Source organism: Rhinoraja longicauda, chromosome 7, assembly GCF_053455715.1.
Source record: "Rhinoraja longicauda isolate Sanriku21f chromosome 7, sRhiLon1.1, whole genome shotgun sequence".
Lineage (NCBI taxonomy): Eukaryota > Metazoa > Chordata > Chondrichthyes > Rajiformes > Arhynchobatidae > Rhinoraja > Rhinoraja longicauda.
Window position 1 is genome coordinate 5240614 of NC_135959.1, and position 24064 is coordinate 5264677.

Sequence of the window (24064 nt, forward strand, 5' to 3'; positions counted from 1 at the left end):
AGGTTCTGCACCTCCGCTCTATAGTTTGTTTCATCCCCGTTGGTGATCAGCCCGATCACCGTTGTGTCATCTGCAAACTTGACAATGGTGTTGGTGTCGAATGCAGGAACACAGTCGTGTGTGAAGAGGGAGTAGAGCATGGGGCTCAGAACACAGCCCTGTGGTGTGCCGGTACTCAGGGTGATAGTGGAGGACAGGTGCGGGCCCATTCTCACTGCCTGCGGTCGTTCCAGCAGGAAGTCCAGGATCCAGTCACATAATGACGAGCTAAGGCCTAGCTGGTGGAGTTTGGTGATGAGCTTGGTGGGGATGACCGTGTTGAAGGCGGAGCTATAGTCTATGAATAGCATCCTCACGTACGTGCCCTGTCTCTCTAGGTGAGTCAGGACAGTGTGAAGAGCCAGAGAGATGGCGTCCTCTGTAGATCTATTTGCCCTGTATGCAAATTGATGTGGGTCCAGTGAGTCAGGGATGCTGGATTTGATGTGTGAGAGGACTAGCCTCTCAAAGCACTTCATGACAATCGGCGTTAGGGCAACCGGGCGGTAGTCGTTCAGGTTGGAGATCTTTGCTTTTTTCGGCACCGGAACTATGATAGCCGACTTCAGGCACTTGGGGACCGTAGCCAGAGATAATGACAGGTTAAAGATCCTGGTGAATACCTCAGCCAGCTGTTCAGCACAGTCCTTCAGTACCCTTCCTTGAACACCATCCGGTCCTGCAGCCTTGCGTGGGTTGACCCTTTGCAGAGCGCGTTGTACCTCCTGTGTGCTCAGTTGCAAGACCTGTCCCACCGCCTCGGCTGGGGTTCTTTCACTCAAGGTGGTTTTGCCAGTTTCAAAGCGGGCAAAGAAGGTGTTAAGCTCGTTGGTCAATGCCATATCGCTGTGGGGGCAGGCAGGGCTGCTCTTGTAGCCAGTGATGTCCCTGACACCCTGCCACATGCTTCTGGTGTCCGTGGTGTTGACCATCTTGGTATTTCCTAACCCTACAACCTTCAGCATCCCCTTCCTCCTCCAATTCTGACCTCTTTATCATAAGCATAGAGTCCATACAGCGTAGAACAGGACCTTCAGCCCAACTTGCCCACGTTGACCAAGATGCTCCATTTATACCAGCACCACGAAACTAGCTTCTCTAACTAGTATCTCCAAACTAAACTAAACCACCTGCCCTCGTTTGGCCCATATCCCTCTGAAGCTTTAATATCCATGCAGCTGTCCAAATGCCTTTTAAATGCTGGTGTAGTACCTGCCTCAACTACCTTCTCTGGCCTGAAGAAGGGTCTCGATCCGAAACGTCCACCCATTCCTTCTCTCCAGAGATGCTGCCTGTCCCGCTGAGTTACTCCAGCATTTTGTGTCTATCTTTGGTTTAAACCAGCAACTTCAGTTCCTTCCTACACTTATCTTCTCTGGCAGCTCGTTCCACATATCCACCACCCTCTGAAAATGTCACCTTTCAGGTTCTATCAAAGCTTTTCCCTTTCACCTTTCACTTCTGGTTCTTGATTCCTCTACTTTGGGTAAAAGACCCTAACGATTCCCCTCATCATTTTACAATATCACCTCTCAGCCTCCTGAGCTCCAATGAATAAAGTCCTAGCCTGCCCAACCTCTCACTATAGCTCAAGTCCTCAAGTCCTGGCAACATTCTCATGAATCTTCGCTGCATTCAACATCCTTCCCATAGCATGAAGAATGTATGAATAAGGAGCAGGTGTAGGCTATTTGGCCTTACAAACTTGCAACGTCATTTAGTAAAATTATAACTAGTCTTGCCGTAACTTCAACTCTGCTTTGACATCTGCTTCTGATAATCCTTCATCCCCATACTTATGAAATGTCCAGCTACTTCTGCCATAAACATATTCAAAGACGCAGTTCGTAGAAGATCATAGGCACTGAGGAAGGTATTTATTCACAAAATCCTGGAGTAACTCAGCAGGTCAGGCAGCATCTCAGAAGAGAAGGAATGGGTGACGTTTCGGGTCGAGACCCTTCTTCAGACTGAAGTTACTACAGCATTTTGTGAATAAATACCTTTGATTTGTACCAGCATCTGCAGTTATTTTCTTACACTATAGGTATTGAGGAAGTAGGTTGGGTTGTATAGTGTTCAAGCGCCTGATGGTTATTAGGAAGAAACTGCTCTTGAACCTGGTGGTCATGTTTTTCAGGCTCCTATACCTTCCTTATGGTTGGAGTGAAATGAGATTGTGGCCAGGGTGGCGTGGGTCCCTGATGCTGGCTGCCTTTTTGAGGCAGTGACTCCTGTAGATCCCTTCAGTGGAGGGGATGTCAGTACTAAGGGTGCCAACTTTCTCACTCCCAAATACGGGACAAGGTGACGTCATCGCCCCGCGTCCCACGTGACCTCACCCAGCCAACGGCCACGTGCTCCCGCTCCCCTAATAGCGGTCGCCCGGGCCCGGAGGCAGGTTGCTACGGAACTCCGGACCTAGACTATCCGGAGCTAAAATGTCGTAAACCTAGAGTGTCGGGACCTAAACTGTCGGGACCTACAGCGTCCGGGCCTACAGCGTCCGGGCCTACAGCGTCCGGGCCTACAGCGTCGGGGCCTACAGCGTCGGGGCCTACAGCGTCGTGGCCTACAGCGTCGTGGCCTACAGCGTCCGGGCCTACAGCGTCCGGGCCTACAGCGTCCGGGCCTACAGCATCCGGGCCTACAGCGTCCGGGCCTACAGCGTCCGGGCCTACAGCGTCGGGGCCTACAGCGTCGGGGCCTACAGCGTCCGGGCCTACAGCGTCCGGGCCTACAGCGTCCGGGCCTACATCATCCGGGCCTACAGCGCCCCCCCGGGCCTAACAAGGGACAAGGACAGTCCCGTATGGGACAAACCAATTTAGCCCAAAATACGGGATGTCCCGGCTAATAGTGGACAGTTGGCAACCCTAGTCAGTACCCATGATGGACCAGACAGTGTTCACCACTTTATGTAATTACCTTCCTTCCTGTGTGTGTACAAGTTACCAAACCAGGCTGTGATGCAACCAGTCAGTAAGCTCTCTACCATACTTCTATAGAAGGTCAAGAAAGTCTTTGTCGACGTACAGAATCTCCTCAAAGGAAATAAGGGAAATGACGGGCATTCTTTGTCATTGCACGGGCTGGGCCAAGGACAGATCTTCAGAAATATGCATTCCCAGGAACTTGAAGTCATTGACTCTCTCCACCGCTGCCCAGTCGATGAAGACAGGTCATGGATCCTTGGCTTTCCCTTCCTGAAGTCAAGTCAACAATCAGCTCCTTGGCCTTGTTGACAATGAGAGAACGATTGTCGTCCTGACACCCTTCAATCAGATTTTCAATCTCCCTCCTGTACTCTGACTCAGCATTACATGCAAGTGGTCCATCACCGCTGGTATCGTCAGCTAAATTAAAGATGGCATTGGAGTTGTGTCTGACTACACAACCAGAGGTATAGAGAGAGAGTCAGGCAGCATCTCTGGAGAACACGGATAGGTGACGTTTCGGGTTGGGACCCTTCTTCAATCTGAAGGGGACTTTCAGCAGGGGACGAGAGCAGGGGACTGAGTACACAACCTTGACGTGCTCTTGTGTTGATGGCTATTGAGGAGGAAGAGAAGAATATGAATGCAAGTTGTTTTAGATTTATATTTTTAGATTTAGAGATACAGCGCGGAAACAGGCCCTTCGGCCCACCGGGTCCGCGCCGCCCAGCGATTCCCGCACATTAACACTATCCTACACACACTAGGGACAATTTTTACATTTGCCCAGCAAATTAACCTACATACCTGTACGTCTTTGGAGTGTAGGAGGAAACCGAAGATCTCGGAGAAAACCCACGAATGTCATGGAGAGAACGTACAAACGCCGTACAGACGGCGCCCGTAGTCAGGATCGAACCTGAGTCTCGCGCTGCATTCGCTGTAAGGTAGCAACTCTAACGCTGCGCCACCGTGCTGCCCTGTGTTATAAAGCATATTTTTGGTGAGAGTACTAGTATTCTATTGTGCAAAATGTAGTGTTAACGGGATGTGTCTGTACCATCAAGACCACAAAGACTGAGTAGTCTCAAGTTTCAAGGGCGGCACGGTGGCATTGCGGTAGAACTACTGCCTTACAGCACCAGAGACCTGGGCTCAATCCTGACTGTGGGTGTTTGTCTGGACGGAGTTTGTAAAGTTCTCTGCATGATCTGTGTGGGTTTTCTCCCGAGATCTTCGGTTTCCTCCCACACTCCAAAGATGTACAGGTTAAGTGGCTTGGTATAAAATGTAAACATGTTCCTTGTGTGTGTAGGATAGTGTTTCTGTGCGGGGATCGCTGGTCAGTGCGGACTCGATGGGCCGAAGGGCCTGCTTCTGCACTGTATCTCTAAACTAAACTAAACTAAATAGGGGGACGGTGCATCCTCAGGTCAGACGAATGAATAATACTGTGACTGAAAGAAGATAGCAAGAATGCTCCCCGGGGCACGTTAGTCTTTTCAATACTTTATGAAATACTGTCACTGGTAATACAGCAGGCAGTTTATGCACACATAATCTGCTTTGTTTTTGTTTTTGTTTTAAACCCATTTTGTGGGCTACGGATGCCACTGGTAATGTTAGCATTTATTAGAGTCAGACAGCATGGAAACAGACCCTTCGGCCTAACTTGCCCACGCCGACTAGCATGCGGTCAACAACCTCCACTGTGCCGACACCTCGAGTCCCCGTGAACGGTTCCGTCCCCTCGCCTATCGCAACCCCCAGACCTAGCAACCCCCAGAGCGAAGCCACGGGGTGGTCAACGCCACTGATCCTCTCCTCCGTCCAACACCGCTGCCATCTTGAAGGACCATCCCGGGAACAAAATGGCCGCTCAGGCTAGAGTTCTGAGCTTGAGGCTCTGGAGTGGGATTCGGACATTATTGCACTGTTATTGTTTATTTATTTATCTGTTTGTTTATTGCACTATTATTTATTAATTTGTCTATTTTCTTTTATAGTTTAGTTTAGTTTAGAGATATAGCGTGGAAACAGGCCCTTCAGCCCACCGAGTCCGCGCCGTACACTAGTGCTATCCTACACACACACACACACTAGGGACTATTTTTCATTTACAATTATACCAAGCCAATTAGCCTACAAACCTGTATGTCGTTGGAGTGTGGGAGAAAACCGGAGCACCCGGAGAAAACTCACACAGTCAGGGGCAGAACGTACAAACTCCGTACCGACAGCACCCATAGTCAGGACCAAACCCGGGTGTCTGGCGCTGTAAGGCAGCAACTCTACCGCTGCAGCACCGTGCCGCCCCTTTTATACGTACTATTTATTATGGGTTTTGCAGAGTACTATGTCTATTTATCTGTTGTGCTGCTGCCAGTAAGAATGTAATTGTTTTGTTTGGGGACATTTGACATTAAAATACGCTTGACTCTCTTGAACAACCAGTCAAGAGGTGCTCCTAGCCTTCCACATCGAGTGAAATAATGTGAAAGGAACTCCATTGGGTCTTCAAATTATTTTTGCATGCATCTAATATTAATTTATTTGGCCAGTGATCCAGAGACCAGGGCTAACGATGCAGAGACAGGAGTTGCAGCACATGGCTGCAGGGGAATTGGTACAGTTAATGAAGTAAATCCGAAGAGATAATAAAAGCAGCTCGGCCGGCACAGTGGTGCAGCGGGTAGAGCTGCTGCCTCATAGCACCAGAAGCCCGGGTTCGATCCAGACCTCAGGTGCTGTCTGTGTGGAGTTTGCACGTTCTCCCTGCGACCGGTGGTCCGGCACGGTGGCGCGGCGGTAGAGTTGCTGCCTTACGGCAAATGCAGCGCCGAAGACCCGGGTTCGATCCCGACTACGGGTGCTGTCTGTACGGAGTTTGTACGTTCTCCCCGTGACCCGCGTGGGTTTTCTCCGAGATCTTCGGTTTCCTCCCACACTCCAAATACGTACAGGTTTGTAGGTTAATTGGCTTGGTAAATGTAAAAATTGTCCCTAGTGTGTGTAGGATAGTGTTAAGGGCCTGTCCCACTTTAGGCGATTTAAAAGCGACTGCCGGCGATTAGGCTGTCGCCGACAGTTCGCCGGGGTGTCGCGGGCATGATCGTGAGGAGTCTTCCAAGAATCGCAGCGCGTCGCTGAGAAATCAACCGGAGTGAAATTTCTCGGCGACAGCTGGCTTGTCGCCAGGTATCATTGCTTATTGCGGGCACTGTCGCATGCTGTCCCCAGGTTTGCTAGGTTGTGTTAGATGTATTTAGAAGCACATAATATTAAAATAAGTAAAGTTGTTTCAAGATACCATAAAATACTTGTGTTTAACCAATTTATTTACCGTCAGGCCATTTGACAGATAGATTGGAGGCGACAGTTTGACAGTCAGGTAAGCGTGGGAATCTTCACGATGTTTATGGCCATCAGCCATTACATTTAAAGTGGGCTCCCAACCCAGATATGCAACCCAGGAACCAGATATGCATCTCCCGTACATTTTCAAAGATTGCCCACACACTTTTCACAAAAATCCATTTGACCACTTTTAAAATTAAATTTTTTAATACTGCTAATAGTAAACTGGAAGTCATCCAGTTTATGCCTTGTTACCGTGAAGCTTGGCTTTCAAGTAACCCGGGCAAGATGTTATATTTCAAAACTCTCAGGTACTTACCGACTTGTCAGTGATTTCAGCGAAAATTAGGACGCCGGAGAAGCATTGCAGCGTGGGAATTTTCGCGATGTTTCCGAAGACGCTGTAATCTCGACCTGACTCGGCATTGTCGTGGTCATTGTCGTCGGGTAAAAGAAAATTTCAACGATCTGCTACAACTTTGACAGTCGCCTAAAAAATCGCCTAAGTGGGACAGGCCCTTTAATGTGCGGGGATCGCTGGTCGGCGCGGACTCGGTGGGCCGAAGGGCCTGCTTCCGCACTGTATCTCTAAACTAAACATAACTAAAGACCGCGTGAGTTTTCTCCGGGTGCTCCGGTTTCCTTCCGCGTCAGAAAAGATGTGCGTGTTTGTAGGTTAATTGGCCTCTGCAAACACCTGTCATTTGCCAGGCTTTGCCCTGGAGCCTTCCTTGCTTTTCAAACTTTCTCCCCATTACTCTTTGTCGTTGCACGGGTTGGGCCAAGGACAGATCTTCAAAAATATGCATTCCCAGGAACTTGAAGTCATTGACTCTCTCCACCGCCGTCATCGATGAGGACAGGTCCTTGGCTTTCCCTTCCTGAAGTCAAAAATCAGCTCCTTGGTCTTGTTGACAATGAAAGAAAGATTGTTGTTCTGGCACCCTTCAATCGGACTTTCCACCTCCCTCCTGCGCCCTGTGACTCATCGTTACCAGCGGCGGCGTTACCAGCAGCGGATGGAGGGGAGGTTGGTTTGTGTGATGGCCTGGGCTGCGTCCACGACTCTCTGCAATTCCTTGCGGTCTTGCATGGAACTGTTCCCAAACCGTGCCATGATGCATCCCAATACAATGCTTTGTGCGGACCCTCTGCAGAGGTTGGGACGAGTTGTTGGAGAGATGCCGAGCGGACTAAGTCTTGTAGTCCAGGTGTTCCAGAGGTGGGTTTGGGGTCTGGGAGATGGCCTCTGCTGTGGACCTGTTGCGACGGTAAGCAAACTGGAGAGGATCAAATTATTTTACCGTGCTATCTCGTCGGAGAGACGAGGCCCCTCGGGACTCATGCGCTCGATGGAGTACTCGGTCCTTGTCCCTGCACTGTGCTGCAGGTGGACATGAGCACGGCTATTTAATGCCAGGCTTCGGCTTAAAGGATGTTCAGTAGAAAAGCTGGCATTGTTATCTCTGGAGCTGAGGGAGATGAGAGAGATTTTAACAGAAGTGTTCAGAGTCATGAATAGAGATTCGCGCTGGCAGCAGGGATCAGTAAGCAGAGGTCAGACTCTCGGGGTAATCGGTGAAAGAACTGGAAGAGAATGGAGAATTGTCTTTGATGCGGCGAATTTTTGTTCATCTGCCCTGACAGGTGGTTGGGGCGGGATAGTATTTTTCCTAAGAAACTTGAAAGGAACGGGATTAAGGGCGGGTAGACGCACAGTGCTGGGACAGGCAGCATCGCACGAGAGAAGGAATGGGCGACATTTCGGGTCGAGACCCTTTTACAGACTGAGATTAACAGCCTTACTGTTCAGTGGCTGTGTCTGGCTTTGTGAGATAACAGGCCACTCTAAGGTGGCACAACACGATACTGGTATTGCAGATAGCAGACACTAACTCTTGCGAGTGTAATATCTTAAACACACGCCTCTGGGATCTCCCGAAGGCGGTGAAGCTGCTGCCTTCATGTTTTGAGCAAAAAAGGCATAACATGGATAGGTGTTCTCCAGAGATGGTTCCTGATCCACTGAGTGACTCCAACACTTTGTGTCATTTTCATAAGTTCGTGTCATAGGAGCAGAATTAGGCCATTCGGCCCTTCGAGTCTACTCTGTCATTCAATCATGGCTGATCTATCTTTCTCTCTCAACCCCATTCTCCTGCTTTCTCCCCATAACCTTTGACATCCTTACTAATCAAGAACCTGTCAATATCTGCCTTAAAAATACTCTCCCCAATGCATCATAGAGTGATACAGTGTGGAAACATTCCCATCACCCAACACCCTGTCGCCGGTTTGTGATTTGTCCCTACTCAGACCACTGTCGGCAGGTGCTCACCACTGCTGACCGGGAGCACCCCACAAGCCTTGCCGTTTCAGAGATGCTCTGACCCAGTCGTCTGGCCATAACAATTTGGCCCTTGTCAAAGTCGCTCAGGTCTTTACTCCTGCCCATTTCTCCAGCATCCTACAGATCAATTTCAAGAACTGACTGTTCACTTGCTGCCTAATATATCCCACCCCTTGACAGGTGTCATTGTAACAAGATAATCAATGTTATTCACTATACACTGATCAGCCAAAACATTATGACCACTGACAGGCGAAGTAAATAACAATGTTACAATGGCACCTGTATATATATATATATATATATATATATATATATATATATATATATATATATGTGTATATGTATACACACATACGAAAACACAAAAACCCCCAATAATAGTTCAATGATAATGAAAATAGTTTATGTAGTTCAGAGCTTATTTGAGGTTGTAATGTTTAATAGCCGAAATCTTGCTGTTTCAGCAATGACTATGATGCACCTGACCTTCAGTGCCTGTGGCTTCATGGCGATCTATCAACTGGGGGCAGCAGTGGCCCTCCACAGACATGGCAGCAGAGTGCTCAGTAAGATACAGAACTACGCCGGAGCCTCAGGTGGGGCTTTAGTTGCTGCCGTTCTCCTCTCACAGCCCGAAACACTGGAGGTGGGTAGTGTTTCTTTGACCAACAATCGTGGTCTTATATTTTTTAAGTTAGAGAGATTTTAAAGTTTCAAAATTTCAATTCAAATTTCATTTCAAACCAAATTTTTCAAAGTGCTCTGCGTATGACGTCACTATGGGGCACGTACGACCACTCTCCTCACTTGACCGAACAAGATGGACGCCATTAGCGAGGCCGCTGCCCACCCCTCTCCTCTCTCTCCTCTCTCCCCTCTCCCCACTCTCCCACACCCGGGGGACACTCCGAGCAGGAGGGAGATGGTCGGACTGATGGTCCGCTGATCCTTCCCTTCCGTCCCTTCAACCCACGGCGTCCTCGAGTCGCCGTTCGCGCCCGGGCCCAGCGCGCCGCCCATTACCGCAACAGAAGCCTCAGCGGGCAGCTTCTTCTCCTCCTCCTTCAGCGGCCGCTTCCACCGATGACGTCGTCGACGAGGGCCGCTGCCACCGACGGCCCCGTCGCGACTTCAGAAAGACGGCGGCCGCTCTCCTCCTCCTCCTCCTCTTCACGCTCCGCCATCTTGTGCACGCCTCCCGCCACGCCACCAGCCTCGAGTAGTCCCGCCGCCCTGCCACGCTGTCCGCCTCTCACCTCTGCCGGGTCACAGCCACTGCGCTGTCCGCCTCGAGTAGTCCCGGCTTGGCCAGGCCACAGCCGCCGCCGCACTCCGCCGCACTCCGGAGCTCCCTCCTCCTCCCTCCACGCATGGATAGTGGTTAGTGTCTTTCGCCGCCAACGGGTCCACGGAGGGGAGTGGGCGTGGGGGCCGAGTGGGTGGAGGGGAGGGTGGGGGTAGGAGGGGAGAGGAGAGAGTGGGAGTGAGGGGGAAAGGGGGGGGTGGTGGAGAGTGAGAGTGCGGGTGGGGGAGGAGAGAGTGAGGGAGAGGGGGTGGGGGAGGAGAGAGTGAGGGGAGGAGAGAGTGGGGGAGAGTGGGGCTGGGGAGGAGGGCAAGCTGGGGTAGGGAGGAGGGAAGAGTGGGGATGGGGAGAGTGGGGGTGGGGAGGAGGAGGGGTGGGGGGAAGGGGGACAGTGGGGTGGGGGCGGGGAAGGGGAGTGGCGGTGGGGGGAAGAGAGAGTGGGGGTGGGGGGGAAGAGGGACAGTGGGGGTGGGGAAGAGGGGAGAATGGGGGGGAGGGGATGGGGAGGAGAGAGTGGGGGTGGGGCGAAAAGGGGTGGGGGAAATGGGGGGTGGGGAGAGGGAGGGGGGGTGGGGAGGAGAAAGTGGGGGGGTGGAGGGGGAGGGTGGGGTAGGAGAGGGGGTGGGGGGAGAGTAGGGCAGGGGAGGAGGGGGGGTTGGGGAGGAGGGAAGATTGGGGTGGGTGGGAGAGTGGGGTGCGGGCAGGGAGTGAGGGGAATGGCGGCCAATCGGGGGGTGAGGAGAGCTCTCCTGCTGCTGGCCGCCCGGGGCTGAGGTGAGTGGTTCCCTCGCCCCTTTCCTCTCCCCCCTCGCCCGCCCCCGGCCCCGGGGGAGACTCCCCGACCGGCAACGGGTCCACGGGTCGCCAGTTGGGAGAGGGTTGCTGGGCCTGCAGGAGAGTTTTGGGCCTAGCGGGAGTTGCCGGGCCTGCAGGAGAGGTTTGGGCTCAACGGGAGTTGCCGGGCCTGCAGGAGAGGTTTGGGCCCAACGGGTCCACGCCCGGCTAGTATATTCTAAAAACCATCATCTTGGGAAAAAAACCTTTTTCCAGCACAAATTCTAGATTTAACTAGGTACTACATATTCATTAAAGTACATTTAGTCAGTCTGAAGAAGGGTCTCGACCAGAAACGTCACCCATTCCTTCTCTCCTGAGATGCTGCCTGACCTGCTGAGTTACTCCAGCATTTTGTGAAATAAATACCTTCGATTTGTACCAGCATCTGCAGTTATTTTCTTACACTTTAGTCATGAAGTCATACAAGCACGGAAACAGGCCCCTTCTGTCCAACTTATCCATACCGGCCAAGGTGCCCCATCTAAGTTGTCTTTCTCCCCTTACTACAATTAGACTGAAGAAAAGTCCCAACCTGAAACGTCGCCAGTCCATAGCCTTCACACCTGCTGCCTGACCTGCTGAGTTACACCAGCACTTTCTGCGCAAGATTCCAGCATCTGCAGTTCCCTTTGTCATCAAATTCACGGTCTTTAAGGCATTACTTTAGACTTTAGAGATACAGCTGACCGAGTCCGCGCCAACCAGCGATCCACAGACCGACACACTAGGGACAATTTACAATGTTATAACCAAAACCTATTGACCTACAAACCTTGCATGTCTTCGGAGTGCGGAAGGAAATCGGAGCACCCGGAGAAAACCCACGCAGGTCACGGGGAGAACATACAAACTCCGTACAGACAGCTCCCGTGGTCAGGATCGAACCCTGGTCTCTGGCGCTGTAAGGCAGCAACTCTACCGTGCCACCGTGCCGCGTTGAGTTAACCATTTATTTCTGCCATTGTGGTGCATTGCCCTGAGTGGACCGCGCAAGGAGGGATAGGGATAGGCTATTCATCCCAGTGAGTCCAATAGACTGCATGGCAAACTCCTGCACTCTGAAGGCAACAACTCTACCGCTGTGCCATTGTGCCGCTGTACAGTGACGCAGCGGTATTCATATTTGTCCGAGGGTCTAATGCCTTGCAGTACATCAATATATATATTTGCTCGGTGTTGAACTGGCCACTTGCACCACAGGTTTCCTCTCCTGGAGGTGATAACTGAAGCGATTTGTTGGCACATTTCCAATATCTTATCCATGGCATAAGCCTTGACAGTGATTTTTGGCTCGTTGCAAGAACTGGGAAACACAATTTCAGTTATGTAGAGCATCTTGTTCAACTTGGAGCAGAGAAGGTGAAGGAGAGATTTGAGGGACGTGCTCAGAATCGCAAAAGGTGCAAAGGAACTAATTGGATATCTCTTTCCAAAAGCTGACACAAGTACACCCCCCCCCCGCTGTGTCAGCAACTTGTTCTTACAAAACAGTACAGCAGGGGAACAGACCCTTCAGCCCACGGTGTCTGTGCTGACTATGATGCTGAGTTGTACTAGTTATTATGACTGGAGGCCTATGACTAGTGGTTTAGTTTAGTTTAGTTTAGAGATACAGCGCAGAAACAGGCCCACCAGGTCCGTGCCGACCAGCGATCCCCGCACATTAACACTATCCTACCACCCACTAGGGACAATTTTTACATTTACCAAGCCAATTAACCCACATACCTGCACGTCTTTGGAGTGTGGGAGGAAACCGAAGATCTCGGAGAAAACCCACGCAGGTCATGGGGAGAACGTACAAACTCCGTGCAGACAGCGCCCGTAGTCGGGATCGAATCCGGGTCTCCGGCGCTGCATTCGCTGTAAGGCAGCGACTCTACCGCTGCGCCACTGTGTTAGATTGTATTTTAGAGACACAGCGTAGAAACAGGCTCTTCGGCCCACCGAGTCTGTGCCGACCAGCGATCACCCCGTACACTATCAGTTTTATTCGTTTAGTTTATTGTTACGTGTACCGAGGGACAGTGAAAAGCTTTTGTCGCGAGCTAACCGGACAGCAGAAGGACAATACATGATTACAATGGAGCCATTTACAGTGTGTACATACATGATGTGGGAGTAACGTTTAGTGCAAGGTAAAGCCGGTAAGGTCCGATCAAAGATAGTCCGAGGGTCACCAAGATAGTAGTCCAGGACTGCTCTCCAGATGTGGTAGGATGATTCCAGCACTATCCTACGCACGAGAGACAATTTACAATTTACAGATGCCAATTAACCTACAAGCCTGCATGTCTTTGGAATGTGGGAGGAAACCGGAGCACCCGGAGAAAACCCACGTGGTCTCAGGGAGAACGTTCAAACTCCGTACAGACAGCACCCGTAGTCAGGATCGAACCCTGGTCTCTGGTGCTGTGAGGCAGCAACTCTACCGCTGTGCCACTATTCCACCCCGGGGATTAGTGCTGGGACCTCTGGTGTTTGTGAATATATATGAATGACTGAATGAAAATGTAGATGGGCTGATTAGTAAGTTTGTAGATGACACAATGGAAAATTGGTGGGGTAAAAAAAGCTGGTGTAACTCAGCTGATCCGACCTGAAACGTCACCTATCCATGTTCTCCAGAAATGTTGCCTGACCTGCTGGGTTATTCTAGCACTTTCACTTAAAAAATTTTTTTCAACCACATCTGCACTTATAGCAGAGTCATACAGCATGAAAACAGGCCCTTCGGCCCAACTTGCCCACACCGACCAGCATGTCCCATCTACACTAGCCCCACCTGTCTGCGTTTGGCTCATATCCCTCTAAACCTGTCCTATCCATGTACCTGCCTAAATGTTTCTTTAACGTTGCAATAGACCCTGCCTCAACTACCTCCTCCGGCAGCTTGTTTCATGTTTTTTGTTGTTCACTCCCTTGTTTTTTCACAAAATTTGTGGAGTTGGGAAAGATGTGTAGGCTGGTCGGTTAATTGGCCTCTTTAAATTGCTTCTGTTACATGGACGAGTGGTAGAATCTGGAGGGAACTGTTGGGAATGTGGCAAAAATAAAAAAAACTAAGGTGGGATTAAGGTAGGATTAGTTGATTAGTTTAGTTTAGAGATGCAGTGCGGAAACAGGCCCTTCGGTCCACCGGGTCCGCACCGACCAGCGATCCCCACGCATTAACACTATCCTACACACACTAGGGACAATTTACACATTCACCAAGCCAATTAACTTACATGCACGTCTTTGGAGTGTGGAAGGAAACCGAAGATCTCAGAGAAAACCCACGCAGGTCACGGGGAGAACGTACAGACAGCACCCGTAGTTGGAATCGAACCCGGGTCTCCGGCGCTGTAAGCGCTGTAAGGCAGCGACTCTACCGCTGCGCCACCGTGGCCGCCTTAATTGTTGGCACGGACTTGGTGGGCCGAAGAGCCTGTTTCCATCCTGCATCTCACTATGACTCTGAAGTTGTATACAGCCTGGTAGAGATCCATTTGGTATCATTTAACTTACCAAATAGTGAAAGGCCTGGAAAGAGTGGATGTGGAGAGGATGTTTCCACTAGTGGGAGAGTCTAAGACTAGAGGACACGGCCTCAGAATAAAAGGACGAACCATTAGAAAGGAGATGAGGAGGAATGTTTTTAGTCAGAGGGTGGTGAATCTGTGGAATTCATTGCCACAAACTTCTGTGAAGGCCAAGTCAAGGGGTATTTGTAAAGCAGAAATTGCCAGGATCTTGATTAGTAAGGGTGTCAGGGTTTATGGGGAGAAGGCAGGAGAATGGGGTTGAGAAGGAAAAATAGATCAGCCATTATTGAATGGCGGAATAAACTCGATGGGCTGAATGGCCTAATTCTGCTACAATGACTTATGAACTTATTAGATAAGTGTCTAATGAGGAAAAACGTTTTCAGTCAGAGAGTTGTAAATCTGTGGAATTCTCTGCCTCAGAAGGCAGTGGAGGCCAATTCTCTGAATGCATTCAAGAGAGAGCTAGATAGAGCTCTTAAGGATAGCGGAGTCAGGGGGTACGGGGAGAAGGCAGGAACGGGGTACTGATTGAGAATGATCAGCCATGATCACATTGAATGGTGGTGCTGGCTCGAAGGGCCGAATGGCCTACTCCTGCACCTATTGTCTATTGATACTTTCCCCTGACTCCGGTCTGAAGAAGGGTCTCGACCCAAAACGTCACCCATTCCTTCTCTCCAGAGATGCTGCCTGTCCCTCTGAGTTGCTCCAGCATTTTGTGTGTAATGATACTGTTCTAATGACAGTGTTATCTATCATTTGACCTGACACACTGGCGGGTAATTTGGAGCTTAAATAAACAATGTCTGTTCTATTAGGCTCAGTCAGCTCCCTAAATGACTGCAGTGAGGCCATTTTAATCATTTGTTTCCTTTCCCACTTCCAGCAATGTAAAGAATTTACTTTCGAGTTTGCAGCTGACGTCAGGCGACAGATGTTTGGAGCAATAACTCCCGGCTATGACTTTATGAAGCTACTTAGGTAAGAGACAAATAAAGGAGAGTGCAGGAGTTTGCCATTCAGTCCTTTGGATTTACTGGGCTGAATAGCCTATTCCTATCCCTGCTAGAATGGCCCACTCAGGGCGATGTACCAGAATGGCAGAGATAAATGTTTAACTCAAGGCGGCACGGTGGCGCTGCGGTAGAGTTGCTGCCTTACAGCGCCAGAGACCCAGGTTCGATCCTGGCCACGGGTGTTTGTCTGTACGGAGTTTGTGCATTCTCCCTGTGACCTGCGTGGGTTTTCTCCGGGTGCTCCGGTTTCTTCCCACTTCAGCAAGGTTTGTAGGTTAATCGGCTTGTGTAAATTGTAAATTATCCCCAGTGTGTAAGAAACGTGCTGGTGTGTGGGGTGGTCAGCACGGACTCAGCGGGCCGAACGGTCTGTTTCCCCACTGTATCTCCAAAGTCTAAAGACATAAACATGGTAAAAGTAGATGCATATTTAATTTAGCTTGAATATGTAAAGCCTGTGTACAAGACATATGGGTTGTTTATTTCAATTTTATAAAAAGGCAATTTATAGTTATGGTGATAGTAAAAGGGAAAGAAACCAGATACAGAATAATGAGAGGCATAGATAGAGTGGATGTGGAGAGGAGAGCACACAAACTCCATACAGGCAAGCACCTGTAGTGAGGGCAGACACAAAATGCTGGAGTAACTCAGCGGGACAGGCAGCATCTCTGGAGACACAAAATGCTGGAGTAACTCCAGAGATGCTGCCTGTCCCGCTGAGTTACTCCAGCATTTTGTGCCTACCTTCAATTTGAACCAGCATCTGCAGTTCTTTCCTACACCTGCAGTCGGGATCGAACTCGGGTCTCTGGCGCCGTAAGGCAGCAACTCAACCGCTACGCCACCATGCCACGCTGAGAACTGGGGGCATTGCTTTGGTATTCACCAAGGGGAAGGACATGGAAAGTCCTGGGGTGGCAGGACTTTCATATGAAGAAAGACTGGATAGACTCGGCTTGTACTCGCTGGAATTTAGAAGATTGAGGGGGGATCTTATAGAAACTTACAAAATTCTTAAGGGGTTGGACAGGCTAGATGATTGTTCCCGATGTTGGGGAAGTCCAGAACAAGGGGTCACAGTTTAAGGATAAGGGGGAAGTCTTTTAGGACCGAGATGAGAAAGTTTTTTTTCACACAGAGAGTGGTGAATCTGTGGAATTCTCTGCCACAGAGGGTAGTTGAGGCCAGTTCATTGGCTATATTTAAGAAGGAGTTAGATGTGGCCCTTGTGGCTAAAGGGATCAGGGGTATGGAGAGAAGGCAGGTACAGGATACTGAGTTGGATGATCAGCCATGATCATATTGAATTGCGGTGCAGGCTCGAAGGGCTGAATGGCCTACTTCTGCAACTATTTTCTATAGTGAGATCAGGGAATGGTAGCCTTATAAAGGTTAACCTAGGTTAACCTATGATGAGCGTTTGTCGGCACTGGGCCTGTACTCGCTGGAGTTTAGAAGGATGAGGGGGGGGGACCTCATTGAAACATACAGAATAGTGAAAGGCTTGGATAGAGTGGACGTGGAGAGGATGTTTCCACTAGTGGGAGAGCCTAAGACTAGAGGTCATAGCCTCAGAATTAAAGAACGTTCTTTTAGGAAGGAGATGAGAGAAATTTCTTTCATCAAAGGGTGGTGAACCTGTGGAATTCTTTCCCACAGAAGGCTGCAGAGGCCAAGTCAGTGGATATTTTTAAGGCGGAGATAGATAGATTTTTGATTAGGACAGGTGTCAGGTTATGGGGAGAAGGCAGGAGAATGGGGTTAGGAGTGAGAGATAGATCAGCCATGATTGAATGGCTGGCTGATGGGCTGAATGGCCTAATTCTAGTCCTATCACTTATGACCTTATGACATTCTCGGAACATGTTGATATTAAGGTCTAATAAAGAACATTAAGTTTGTTAAGTCTCATTTCTTTAAAAAAAATAAACGTTATTATACAGTCACTGACAATACAGCAGGTGGTTTATGCACACATAATCTGCTTTATTTTTGTTTTAAACCCAATTTTGAGTTGTGGATGCCACTAATAATGTCAGCATTTGTTCGTGTCATAGAGTCATACAGGCTCCATTAGCCCACCCCGACCAACATGCCCCATCAACACTAGTCATGGATAGGACAGGTTTAGAGGGGCTTGGGCAAATGCAGGCAAGTGGGACTAGTGTAAATGGGACATGTTTGGTCGGTGTGGGCAAATTGGCAGAAGGGCCTGTTTCCACACTGTATCACTCTCTGACCCTAGTTCCACCTGCCTGCGCTTGGCCCATAACCTTCTAAACCTATCCTATCCATGTTGCTGTCTAAGCGTCTCTTTTAAATGTTATAATAATCCATGCCTCAACTACCTTTTCCGGCAGCTCGTTCCGTACACCCACCACCTTTAGTCATTGTACTTTCTGTTCGGCCCACTCTTTAAATGGGCAGATTTCTGATCTGCTTGCCATTGTTTATTGTACGAGGGAATATCAGCTGTGAACCATTGCCCTGCTCAACCCCAATCTCGTTGCCTGATGAAATGTTGTCAATAAATATTGTTGATAGCAGTTCAGCCAGGCCGGGAGCATGACTGAGAAATGTTGTGATTTGCTGTTTCTCCTTCGAAGGGAGGGCATGGACTCGATCCTTACGGCAGACGCCCATGAAGAGGCCCACGGCCGGCTTTACGTCTCGGTCACAAATGCCAAGACGCTGAAGAATTGCCTGATCTCCTCGTTTCCCACCAGGGACGATCTCATGACGGTAACTACCCTCGGGGTTCAGTTTCGCTTGTTGTCACGTGAACCGAGCTGCCGCGAAAAGCTTCTGTTCACGTTCAGAAGTGATAGGAGCAGAATTTGGGCCATTCGGCCTGTCAAGTCCACTCCGCCATTCAATCATGGCTGATCTATCACTCTCTCCGAACCCCATTCTCCTGCCTTCTCCCCCATAACCCAGTATTAATCAAGAATCTATCTATCTCTGCCTTAAAAATATCCATTGACTTGGCCTCCACAGCCTTCCGTGGCAATGAATTCCACAGATTCACCACCCTCTGACTAAAGAAATTCCTCCTCATCTTCCTAAAGGAAAGTCCTTTAATTCTGAGGCTGTGACCTCTGGTCTTGGACTCTCCCACGAATGGAAACACCCTCTCCACATCCACTCTATCCCTGGCCTTTCACTATTTGCTGATTCAGTGAGGTCCTCCCTCATCCTTCTGAACTCCAGCGAGTACAGGCCCAGTGCCGTCAAGCGTTTTGTCATGTTTTAACCCACTCATTCCTGGGATCGTTCTCGTAAACCTCCTCTGGACCCTCTCCAGAGCCAGCACATCCTTCCTAAAAATACGGGGCCTAAAATTGCTCACAATGCTCCAAATGCGGCCCGACCAGCGCCTTATAGAGCTCCAGCATTACATCCCTGTTTTGGTTTTCTAATTCTCTCGAAATAAATGCTGTCTGTTGTGTTTGTTTGTGTACGTTGTGCGCTAACAACGTTTGTTGTGTGCTAACCAGTCAGCGGAAATGCAATACATGATTACGATTGAGCCATTTCCAGTGTACAGATACACCATAAGGGAATAACACTTAGTGCAAGTTTGTGAATGCTGGTAAATGTGAGTGTGGTGAATCTGTGGCATTCATTGCCACATACGGCTGTGGAGGGCAAGTCTTTGAGCATTGTTAAAGATGAGATTGGCAGGTTCTTGACTAGTACGGGTGTCAAAAGTCATGGGGAGAGAGTAGGAGAATGGGGTTGAGAGGTTAGAATGGGGTTAGATCAGCTGTAATAGAATGATGGAGTAGAGCCGATGGGCCGAGTGGCCTAATTCTATTCTGATGACTTATGAGTGGGTATTTGGATGATGCTAAAGGAAATAGGTATTTGCTTATCGGTTAGGCCTTTCAAAATCTCAAGAGGGGAGAAGAGGGAGTGAGAAGAGGGGAGAAGAGGGAGTGAGACTCATCCTTGATAAATAATGCTGGTGATCTTGCCAAGGTAATGGAATGAGAGAATGTTAGCTACAGCGAAGGCTCTTGATCCATAACGTCGCCTATCCACGCTCTCCGGAGATGCTGTCTGACCTGCTGCGTTACTCCAGCACTTTGTGTCCTTGCTTGGCAGCAAGGCAGAGATCATAGAGTCATAGAGTGTGGAAATAGGCCCTTCGGCCCAACTTGCTCACGCCGACCAACATGTCCCATCCACACTAGCCCCACCTGCCTGTGTTTGGCCCGTATCCCTTAAACCTACCCTGTTCACATATCTGTCTAAATGTTTCTTAATCATTGCAGTAGTACCTGTCTCAACTACCTCCTCCGGCAACTCGTTCCATGCACCCACCACCCTTTGTGTAAAAATGTTACCCCTCAGGCTCCCATTAAATCTTTTCCCCCCTCACCTTAAACCCACGTCCACTGGTTCTCGATTCTCCTACTCTGTACCTTTCCATACCTCCACTTTCCTCTCCCCTGACTCTCAGTCTGACGAATGGTTGTTGCCAAAGCGTCACGTATTCCACATCTCCAGAGATGCTGCCTGACCCGCTGAGTTACTCCAGCACTTTGTGCCTTTCTTCGGTGTGAACCAGCAACTGCTGTTCCTTCCTACACAGGGTCCACCGCTCTTATGTACATTAACGATTAGGCTGACAATGCAGTTAACATTGTTCGTAAATTTACAGATTATTCCTCTCGTGATTTTGTCTAGGGGTCTAGAATATTTGGAGACCCTGAAAAATGTTATGGACGGAGGGTTTAATGAGGAAGACGAGAAATGATAGATATAAGGGTCATAATGTTGATGTCCAAAACTAACACAGGGGAACTTTTATCACAGAGCTGATTCTGGTCGTAACATTACTCATTGCCCACTATATTTCTTGCTTTACTGTTCACTGCCGTGATTTATTACCACTGACCTTCCCTTAATATTAACAAATTCTTATAAATGTCATGTTTTGTTCACCAAACAGTTTTAATTTAGATCCACCTTGGACATTGCAAATTAGATCTTGTCCAAAGTATGAAAAATTGCTTTTTTTGCCCCTCTGTTGAAATAACCAGGATTTCAAAAATGTCGTTTTTCAGAAGTTTATAAATAATTTCTGGGCCTATTTATAATTCTTAAACTATAAAAATGTTATTATTTTTGTATTCCTTTCCGTTCCACTGAGATTGATGAGAGGGGATCCTATTGAAACATAGAAGGATGAGAGGGGATCTTATTGAAACGTATAAGATTATTAAAGGATTGGACACGCTAGATGGAGGAAACATGTCCCCGATGTTGGGGGGAGTCCAGAACCAGGGGCCACAGTTTAAGAATAAGGGGTAGGTCATTTAGAATAGAGATGAGGAAAAACGTTTTCACCCAGAGAGTTGTGAATCTGGAATTCTCTGCCTCAGAAGGCAGTGGAGGCCAATTCTCTGGATGCTTCAAAGAGAGAGTTAGATAGAGCTCTTAAAGATAGCGGAGTCAAGGGATATGGGGCGAAGGCAGGAACGGGGTACTGATTGTGGATGATCAGCCATGATCACAGTGAATGGCGGTGCTGGCGCGAAGGGCCGAATGGCCTACTCCTGCACCTATTGTCTATTGTTTATTGTATCATTCCCTGCTGGAGTGTAAGATGGGAAAGATTTACTAGGAACCTGAGCGGCAACTTTTTCCACACACAGGCTGGTGAGTATATAGAACGAGCTGCCATAAGAGGTAGTTGAAGCAGGGACTACAACATTGAAAAGACATTTGGACAGGTACATGAAGAGGAAAGGTTTAGAGGGATATGGGCCAAATACGGGCAGGTGTGTCGGAAGGAACTGCAGATACTGGTTTATACCAAAGATAGACACAAAATGCTGGAGTAACTCAGCGGGTCAGGCTGGAGAACATGAACGGGTGACATTTTGGGTCGGGACCCTTCTTCAGACTGATTGTTGGGGGTTGGGGAACTGGTAGCAAGAAATGACCAGGACAAATCAGGGCTGGCAACAGATGACTTCAAGGCAGGGTGTGATCCCATCATAAGGGTGTCACGGTGGCGCAGCGGTAGAGTTGCTGTCTTACAGCGAATGCAGCGCCGGAGACCCCGGTTCGATCCCGACCACGGGCGCCGTCTGTACGGAGTTTGTACGTTCTCCCCGTGACCTGCGTGGGTTTTCTCTGAGATCTTCGGTTTCCTCCCACACTCCAAAGACGTACAGGTTTATAGGTTAATTGACTTGGCAAATGTAAAAAATGTCCCTAATGGGTGTAGGATAGTGTTAGTGTGCGGGGATCGCTGGGCGGCGCGGACCCGGTGGGCCGAAGGGCCTGTTTCCGCGCTGTATCTCTAAACTAAACTAAACTGTGGAACCGGTGAACTACATTTTCGTGGAGGAAAGGAAGGGAGGGAAGAGTGTTTGTAGAAGTTACTTAAAATTAGAGAATTCAACGTTCATACCACTGGGTTGTAGGTTACCCAAACGAAATATGGGGTCGTAATCCGAAACGTCACTTGTCCATGTTCTCCCGAGCTGTTGCCTGACCCGCTGAGTTCAGCTTTTTTGTGTCTATCTGCTAAATGAATTAAGTCTCATGCACGGTCTGAAAAAGGGTGTCGACCTGAAATGTCACCTATCCATGTTCTCCAGAGATGCTGCCTGACCCGCTGAGTTACTCCAGCACTCTGTGAAACGTCACCTATCCATGTTCTCCAGAGATGCTGCCTGACCCGCTGAGTTACTCCAGCACTCTGTGAAACGTCACCTATCCATGTTCTCCAGAGATGCTGCCTGACCCGCTGAGTTACTCCAGCACTCTGTGAAACGTCACCTATCCATGTTCTCCAGAGATGCTGCCTGACCCGCTGAGTTACTCCAGCACTCTGTGAAACGTCACCTATCCATGTTCTCCAGAGACGCTGCCTGACCTGCCGAGTTACTCCAGCACATCGTGTCTAAGTGTCTAAGAACGGCACGTTCATTCTTCGAATGAATCACGGACTGAGCATGAATGCAAAGTTTAGCAAGGACATAAATCTTTGCAGATTCACCACTGACGCTTGCTATTTCTCGACAGGTTCTACTTGCCAGCAGCTTTGTGCCATTCTATGCTGGGATCAACACAGTGAAGTACAAAGGAGAAGTGAGTATAAAATTAAATAAAGATTGCTGGAAATAACCAGCAGGTCGGGCAGCAGCTGTGAGGAGAGAAATTATTAAAGTTGCAGACCAACCAGCCAAGTCGAGTTTATTGTCAGAAGGATGACACACAATGCTGGAGTAACTCAGCGGGTCATGCAGCATCTCGGGAGAGAAGGAATGGGTGACGTTTCGGGTCGAGACCCTTCTGAAGATGCTGCATGACCCGCTGAGTTACTCCAGCATTGTGTGTCTTCCTTCGATTTTATCCAGCATCTGCAGTTTATTTCCTACACGAGTTTATTGTCATGTGCATTAGCATGATAAGGTAGAGGTACAATGGAAATCTTGCTGGCACCAGCAGCACAAGAATCTAGACCATGACAATGCACAAAAACATATCGGATAGGATAGGTATAGAGGATGAGGCCGCATTTAGAGCATTGTGTTCAGTTCTGGGCACCATGTTATGGGAAAGATGTTGTTAAGTTGGAAATGGTGCAGAGAAGATTTACGAGGATGTTTTTTTAGATTTAGATTTAGATTTAGAGATACAGCGCAGAAACAGGCCCTTCGGCCCACCGGGTCCGCGCCGCCCAGCGATCCCCGCACACTAACACTGTCCTACATCCACTCAGGACAATTTTTACATTTGCCCAGCCAATTAACCTACATACTTGTACGTCTTTGGAGTGTGGGAGGAAACCGAAGATCTCAGAGAAAACCCACGCAGGTCACGGGGAGAACATACAAACTCCGTACAGTACAGCACCCGTAGTCAGGATCGAACCTGAGTCTCCGGCACTGCATTCGCTGTAAGGCAGCAACTCTACCGCTGCGCCCGATGTTGCCAGGACTAGAGGGAGCTCTAGGGAGAGGTTGAGCAAGCTGGAACTCTATTCCCTGGAGCGCAGTTGAGGGGTGATCATAGGTGTATTAACTTATGAGAGAGATAGATCTAGCAGTTGCGCCACTTAGCTGTGCTATGACCTTCTTTAACTGAAATGGCCGAATCCCTTATTCCAGAAAGCTGCAATCCCAACCCGAAACGTCAACAATCCGTGTCCTCCAGATATGCTGCCTGACCCGCTGAGTTACTCCAGCACTTTGTACACCAAAATCTGCAGAAGGTATTTATTCACAAAGTGCTGGAGTAACTCAGCAGGTCAGGCAGCATCTCAGGAGAGAAGGAATGGGTGACGTTTCGGGTCGAGACCCTTCTTCAGACTGATGTGAGGGGAGTGGGCGGTACATAGATAAGGAAATGTAGAGATAAGGAAGTGGTGGGTGTGAAAATAGGACAAAGGGAATGAAGATCAAGGAAAATGTAGAATAGATCATTGTTAGCTGGGAGAAGGTAACGACAAAGCAAACAGAGATAAAATGTAGTCGGAGACAGTAAGACTGGTCGGAGAACTGGGAAGGGGGAGGGGATGCAGAGAGAAGGAAATCAAGGGTTACTTGAAGTTAGAGAAGTCAATGTTCATACCGCTGGGGTGTAAGCTGCACAGGTGAAATATGAGGTGCTGTTATTCCAATTTGCACTGGGCGTCACTCTGACAATGGAGGAGGCCCAGGACAGAA

The 24064-nt window shown here is 49.0% G+C and overlaps 1 protein-coding gene across 3 annotated transcripts in view; it reads left to right on the forward strand.

Annotated features, from left to right (window-relative positions):
* The window catches only part of pnpla4 (patatin-like phospholipase domain containing 4), a 54358-nt gene that overhangs the window by 2432 nt on the left and 27862 nt on the right, over positions 1 to 24064 (forward strand). Inside the window, exons 2-5 of one of the 3 annotated variants that reach the window (XM_078402953.1) lie at positions 9150 to 9331; positions 15242 to 15336; positions 17981 to 18116; positions 22419 to 22484. In XM_078402953.1, the coding sequence (XP_078259079.1) occupies positions 9152 to 9331; positions 15242 to 15336; positions 17981 to 18116; positions 22419 to 22484 (477 nt within the window). In that variant the 5' untranslated portion in view covers positions 9150 to 9151. The remainder of the gene's footprint in view (positions 1 to 9149; positions 9332 to 15241; positions 15337 to 17980; positions 18117 to 22418; positions 22485 to 24064) is intronic. The other 2 variants (XM_078402955.1, XM_078402954.1) reach the window with 2 other exon arrangements.